Source organism: Podarcis muralis, chromosome 6, assembly GCF_964188315.1.
Source record: "Podarcis muralis chromosome 6, rPodMur119.hap1.1, whole genome shotgun sequence".
Lineage (NCBI taxonomy): Eukaryota > Metazoa > Chordata > Lepidosauria > Squamata > Lacertidae > Podarcis > Podarcis muralis.
Window position 1 is genome coordinate 68,897,353 of NC_135660.1, and position 7,354 is coordinate 68,904,706.

At 43.3% G+C, this 7,354-nt stretch overlaps 1 protein-coding gene across 3 annotated transcripts in view; it reads right to left on the reverse strand.

Moving 5' to 3' along the window:
* LRRC20 (leucine rich repeat containing 20) overlaps window positions 1–5,130 on the reverse strand; it is a 75,081-nt gene extending 69,951 nt beyond the window's left edge. The window contains exons 1-2 of one of the 3 annotated variants that reach the window (XM_028729575.2): window positions 4,573–5,125; window positions 411–529 (exon numbers count right to left, since the gene is read on the reverse strand). In XM_028729575.2, coding sequence (XP_028585408.2) covers window positions 411–529; window positions 4,573–4,763 — 310 coding nt within the window. In that variant the 5' untranslated portion in view covers window positions 4,764–5,125. Of the gene's footprint in view, window positions 1–410; window positions 530–3,684; window positions 3,813–4,572 lie in introns of those variants that run through there. The other 2 variants (XM_077930513.1, XM_077930512.1) reach the window with 2 other exon arrangements.
* Between the last annotated feature and the right edge of the window lie 2,224 nt (window positions 5,131–7,354).

Consider the following 7,354-nt stretch of genomic DNA (forward strand, 5'->3'; position numbering starts at 1 on the left):
TACTATGGCTACTATGACTTTTCCATATATTTTTGAGGTTGATTGTTACGTGTTTTACTTTGACACTAAAGAGGTCCTTCTATTTAGTAGTTGATTGTGCTTTATATAATGAAGAAATTCTGTTTGTTTTTATATTCACTGTTTACATAGTTTTAAACGGCTTAGAGTAGTTAAAACAGCTTAGAGTAGAACTAGGGTGTATTAACTTCTTGTTGCTGTGAGTCTCTCTGCTTTGAAACAATTGTCTTGTTTTTATACACATTTCACTTCCTGCTCTGTCGAATTCTAGTTTTAGAGGAACTGTGGATTTGAATTCATTTTATTTTCTGTGTCACCTAGAGAACTGGCATTGATGGGCAACTGATAAGTGGATTACTTTGGCTTTCCTCTGAAATATTTATTTCACTTACCAAGCGAATCTGCTTTGTTTTCAACCGTTTCATTCACTTTTCTGGCTACTCTGGCAACTGCTTCTCCCATCTTTTTCTCCATGCAGTCACGTCCCACCAAGAAAACACTTTGGAAGTTGCTAAAACAAACAAACAACAGATTCCATTGGACTAGTACTTCATAAGGGTTTTCAAAACATTTTTTAAAGACAGACAAATAGCACTTATTCTAAAACCAACATGCAGCTAAAATTCAGCATCGACCACAACTGCCAGGATGCCCTCGCCCCCCAAGAATCCTTACCAAGAGACAACATAACTGGGACAATTCTAAGAAAATATTGTCCATTAGTCCCCTTTCGTTCTTTGCAACTGGTGTTGCCTGAGACATGCAATGAGTTCAAGAGGCAAATACATCTTGCAGTGCAGAAGCCGGCCAGTAGGTGCGAATTTATGCTGTGGGAAACATACACGTGGACATAAAAGGGCTAAGTCTCTGCTTGTAGAAGTTACCGCTCTTCGTCAGCAGCCTGCAGAAAAGCTGGGAGTCATTTTCCTTTCTTTTGTAAATAACATATTAAAAGTGGATCTCTGTCATCTTTCAGTTTATCTCACCATCGAACATCTGAGTAAGAGGGGGAGTGAAATACTACCAAATCCTTGTGAATTATTTTCATGTACTTTTAGCTATCAAAGAAACTAGATAGTTTATAACAAGGAAGGCTCTATCGGTCCCAAACAAAAAAGCAGGTTAAACTATAAGACTACAGATATTATTTGCTCAGTGCCAGGGATACAAACAGTTTACCCTAACAGTATTTCTGAAATCTGAAGCATACATATGGGAAGGAAATCCAACTGAAATCAATAGGCTTGCATCTGGTTCCCCACCTTTGAACGATATAAAACTATTTGTGTGAATCCCAGTGGGTGAATTTAAAATGACATAAGATGAAATAAGGAAGAGAGGAGTAATACCTCCCTTTACATATGAAAAGTTAGAAGAAGGTCCCATGCAGTTTGGCATTAAAGACAGAACCCAAATCAGAAAATATTCAAGGCTACAGAGGCAATTGACCTAGGAAAGGACTAACTTTAGACATACTCAAAGCAAAGCAACTTTTCCACTGTTATCAATGGGCCAACTCCAAGTTGCATATTGCCCATTATTATTTCCACAGACATTATTAAATTGGAAGACTAAAAAGGCACTCAAGAGACATTAAAACAGGCACCAGGCAGGCCTCTTTAGGGCGGGTGTTCTACATTGGAGGGGCCACTGCTGAGAAGGCCCCTTCTCAGTCTAATAGGAATATAGTCACTATTAGCTGTCCGGATAATAAATTACACATGCATTACCAGCAATTTCTGGAGCAATCTGATTACTTACATGCTGGTAAAATGTCAGACTCCGGCCCGTCTATGTGGTCTGGTCCAATATTTACTGCCCAATGCTCAGCATATTCCAGTCTACAATTGTTAGTGCGTTCTGCTGGCGTTTTAAGTTAGTAAAGATACATGCAAAGAAATACTGAGAGGTTTTTCTAGCCACCGCAAAAGCAGCCCAGCAGCTTGGTCCTATATTTAGTTGACAGAATAGCAAAATTTAAATGCTGCACCAGTGGTGGAAAACCAATCTGCTGAGCTGAGGGACACTGCCAAACAAGTAATACTAAACCTGTCTGGGACTGGGGGTTATCTATGCCTTGAACAAATCTCAGAGTACAAAGCTAGGAGTATAACACAGCCTCCATCTGCCAACCACAACTGTGTTGGAGCGGAGAACACACAAGCTCAACGCTACCATGCACTGCAGCCTGTAATTGTTTGCATTCAACTAGCATGTATGCCACAAGCTTCTACATACTGGCGTAGTAGTTGAATCTTGTTGATTTCAAAGGGAACTTAATTCTAAGCAAGCATGCCTAGGACAGCAGCCTTTTAAAGTTATCCACAACATGTGAAAAAGCTTACAATTTGTGAGTGCTGCATTATTTTTCTATGGTTGAAGATGACTACATATAGGGCGATTTTTCAATATATCGTTCTAAATCAGTTATGAAGTCCACAGCACGGTAACAGTTTCATAAAATGTTATCTGGCAAACATTTTGAGAAAACTGTGTAGGCAGCCAGTGCTTCCTCTGTTTCTTTTCATTCTGCAGCCCTTCCTTACTCCCATGAAATAAACAGAGGTTGTTTTCTTCAGAGTAAGAACAAAAAACATTGCCTTGTTATTTAACTCTTTTTCTTTACTCCCATCTCCCCTTCTACCTGTGTGTGCACGAGAGAAGTCTTTCTCTCCCCCTGTAATGACTTTACTGCAGTTTTAATTATTTTTTTTACTAAATTTTCTACTTTTGTAAATTTTAAATTTGCCCCTAAAACTGCATAGAACATTAATATATTCTCCAGAAATCTTCAGTTGAAGCATGCTATCATTAATTTTCCTATAATTATATGCATCAAATTTAGATTTTGTTGTTGTTGTTCAACGTTTTCCCTGATTAGTTGCATTCACTGTGACTCATCACTGTATTTTGGATTATGCTGGACCTGAATGGTATCCAAATGGTATCCATTTGGTATCCAAGCCCCCAACCAAAGTCCTGCTTGGATGCATTTTGGCTCGCCTGCTGATGATTTCATCAGTGTGTGGTGATTTAGACCTGCCACTTAGTAGCAGTTGCCAGGACATTACCATGTTAGCCTCTACGTAGCTCCATCTTCTTTCAGATATTGTGCTATATCGGTATATCGTGATGTTTAGCTGGTGATATATCATGATATTGAAAACCAGATATGGCCCAGCCCTACCATACAGTACTTTGCAACCTGCCCTTCTCATGTTCCAAGGTCACATTTCTCTCACACTTAGCCTGGATTCTGGGCAAGGACTTCTGCCTTTTACTCTCTCACTCCACCACTAGGCTTGTAGCTGTTTTTAATCATTCCCCACCCCACTAAATATTTTCCAGTCTGGTATAACACTGCCCTCCACAATTATGTGAGGATTATTGAGTACAGGCTCTGCGCACCAACACACAAAACAGGCACTTCCCCCAAAATGTTACTTTCACAAGCCAACAACCCAATGTTGTTGTTTTTTTCTAAAAAATGTTTAGGGGTACTCTCATTTTTGACTCAAGAAAATCACCGTTTTATAGTTCAAATCAGGAAAAATAAATACAGTACTGTAAATGGACAAAAGTACAAAGATTCGCAAAATGTTTAGGGGTATGCGTCCCCCTGTGTCCCCCCAGAAAAAAGCACTGCAACAACCAAACAGAACTGACCTGCTCAAGATGTATGAGGTTGAGGGGACCCAGCTAAGGCTGTGTGCACATCACGCATTGAAAGCACATCCTTTTCCACACACAATCCAAATGCGGAGAACAGTAGTTTGCCCCTCACAGAGCTACAATTCCCAGAAGCCTTTAAAACACACACACACACACACACACACACACACACACGTACAGTTCCATTAAATTTGCTCTATTTGTTTAAAATGGGGGGGGGGGATCAATAAAAATGAATGGGCAAGAAAACCAAACCAAAGAAACTACAGTTCCCAGGATTCTTTGGGGGAAATTAATGTGCTTTAAAGAGATAGCATCGTGCCTGCAGCCGAGCCTTCACCGAGAAGGCATTTTGGAGCCACTGCCTAGGGAACAGGAACAAGCTATAAATCTAACTTGAAACTGGAGACGACACGCAAAACAGAACCTCGTTCTTGTTCCCTGAGAACATTCCCTCCACCAGTTTTTTGGTTTAAAACCCTTCATTTTCTTGGGCGGGGGAAAGAAATCCCTTCATTCTAAGAACAGCAGAGGCAGCGGCAAAACAGAGAGACAGAAAAGGCATCCCACAACACACCAATGTTTTGTTTAATAGGGGTTTCCACTCAAGGCCTGTTAAAGGAAATGAGGCCTTGGACTACAACTCCCATCAGCCCACCCTGCCGCGGCGGAGGGCCAGGGACGATGGGAGCGGTGGTTCAGGGGGGCAGCAGGGTCCCTCTCCTTCGCGTCCTCCGCTCTGCAGCTGAATGGCAGCCGGAAGTGGGAGCCGTGCGCCGCGCTGGGTTCTTTCCCCACGAGCCGCGGAGCCTCCTGCGCTCCCTCGCCCTTGCCGCCGCCGCCCCAAGCTCCGCTTTGCTGGTTGGCAGATGCGCCTCTTACCGGAAAGCTAAGGCGAGCTGGTCCTTTGCACGCCGCCGCTGCAGCTCCACGCACCTGCGGGGCAGACCATGGTGAAGAGCAGCAACAGCTGCCTCTCCCCTTCCAGGAGGGATGGAGGAAATCCAACACAAGGGAGCCGGAGGGGGAAGCGGCGGCAGAGCAAAGGAGAGCCAATCGGTGCAGGAGCCCATGCAAGGAGGCCTGCGAGCCTGCAAGGGAAAAGGGAGCAGGCACCCAGTTCCCTCCCCGTTAGAGAGCGCCCTCCCCTGTTGCAAGGAAGGGACCCTTGTGCCGGGAGCGACCGGCCAACTTTAGACTGCCACCTCGGAATACCGTGTTTGCATTTTGATTCAGTCCTCCGGTTAGAAAGCTATGCGATCAGAGAAAGGGTTTGAATGTTACTCCTTTGCGCGTTAGGGGGTTTAGTGTGCGTGAGGAACAAACTCAGTAGCCCACCTTGCATGTTGGTTTGTTTTCCTATTCGTGTTTATAGCCCAGCCCACCCTTCGCCATCAGGTCTCAAGGTGGGTTACGAAAGCAAAGCAAATGCAGTTTATAGGAGAGTTATAAATAAAATGGCTCCGGACTGCAATACCTCAAGGGCCGCCTCATCACCCAGACCCTGTGATCATCATCTGAGGTCCTTCTTCATGTGCCTTCTGCACAAGAGGCGCGGAGGGCAGCAAAACAAGAACAGGCCTTTTGTGTGGTGGCTCCCCAGTTGTGGAATTCTCTCCCCAGGGAGACTCACCTAGTGCCTTCATACTTTAGGCACCAGGCGTAAATATTCCTCTTCTCCCTGGCCTTTGGCTAATTAAACAATCGGGTGGCCTTTTGAACTGGGTGTGGGTGTTACCGCTTAGTTTACTATGTTATGTATTATTTTGTGTTTATACTGTAATCGGTCCTGAAGGGCAGTGTAGAAATATAATAAATAATAATAATAATTTTAAAACGTACTAGCTATGATGCTTATGTTGCACCTTCATTGTCTCTGTGTGTTTCTGAATAGCACTTGCTGGGAAATAGCATGGGGAGAGTGCTGTTGCACTCAGATCCTCCTTGCAGACTTCCCCTAGGCATCCAGTTGGCCACTGTGAGAACAGGATGCTGGACTATGTGGGCCTTTGTCTCTTATCTAGAATGGCTCTTTTCGTGTTCTTAATGTCACAAAACAACAACAGTAAAATAAAAAGTTCTGCTTCAAGTGTCGAAAATACTCGTCAAGTCATTGCAGGGTTACATTGCAAGGTCCTCTTGTGGGAAAGGAACGTGGGGACGGTTAAATTGTTTTTTGATAGAAAACTTTGATTTTGTTGGCAATTCTGTTTTCCCTTCAGCAATTTTTCATGCTACAAAAAGCTGCTTTGTTTCCTTGGAGGTAGCAGGAGCTAGAAATCATGTCACCTTTAGAGTTTTGGAGTAAGTTGTCAGCAATATGCTGATGACACACAGCTCTACTTCTCCGGACCTTGGGACTGGATGAGAGCTCATTCCAAATAAGACTGAGGCACTGTTAGTGTGAAGCAGATTTGCAGATTTCTGTGCTCGGATAGAGGCTAATCTTATGCATAGGTACAGTGGTACCTTGGGTTACAGACACTTCAGGTTACAGACTCCACAAACTCAGAAATAGTACCTCAGGTTAAGAACTTTGCTTCAGGATGAGAACAGAAATCGTGTGGCGGCAGCAGGAAGCCTCATTAGCTGAAGTGGTACCTCGGGTTAAGAACAGCTTCAGGTTAAGAATGGGCCTCCAGAACAAATTAGTTCTTAACCAGAGGTACCACTGTACACTTAAACTCACCAATGAGTCCAGGTGTGACACAGGATATACAGGTTTGTTTCTATTACTCTCCAGCAAAATATGATTTCTTTTCTAGAACTGCCTTGTTCAAGGTCAAGAGCATAAAGTTTATCCGGTACATTTGACTTTCTGCCTTGTGATTAAGTATGTTGCCATGTGTGCCAAAAGAAACATTCATTCTTTTTTTTACCTGTGGTGATGAAGAATTACGCAATAGAGAAAAATAAATAAACCAGCCTGCATTCATGCTCTATTAAGGATCTTTTCAAAATCTGATGTTATTCAATAGAGCCCAGGACTACTTCTTACTTTTGAGTAAATCCCCACTTTGCTAAATGGGACTTTCTGCCCAAGACCCGCACACATGGTTGTTATCCCTGCCCCACAGAAGGGTGGTGGTTAACCATGTTTGACTCAAGAGCAGACCCACTGAAATTAATGAACCTGGCTAAAGAAATTAATCTCAGTGGGTCTGTTCTGAGAAAAAACTTGGCTGACTACAATCCTAAATTGCTGTTCTCAAGTAAACACAAATATGACAGACACACAGGAGCTGGCTGTTGTTTACAATATGTGCAAAATTGAGCCACCAAAGGATGCCAGCATTCAGAGGTGCCAACTTGAGTAAAATTTTGGGGGGGGGGGGCTAGGTAAGCGCCACCCTACATAATCACTCAGAAGATGTGGCATATGCACACCATTTGAATGGCAATGCCCAGCAACTTTTGGGGGGCGACTCGACCCCCTCAAATATTTGGGGGGGGGTCTGAAGGGCCCTCAGCTCCTAGGAGTTTGCTCCTATGCCTGAATTCATCCAGCAGTTGTGCGCAGTATCAAAAAATGTAAACGAGATCTTCGGTTTCCTTTTTTGGTTTATTGATTTTCAGTTACAGAAGCATTTGACACATTCACGGAGAGAAAAGATACGATCAACAACAGGTTGGAGTACAGAGCCATCACAAAACATAAAAGGGG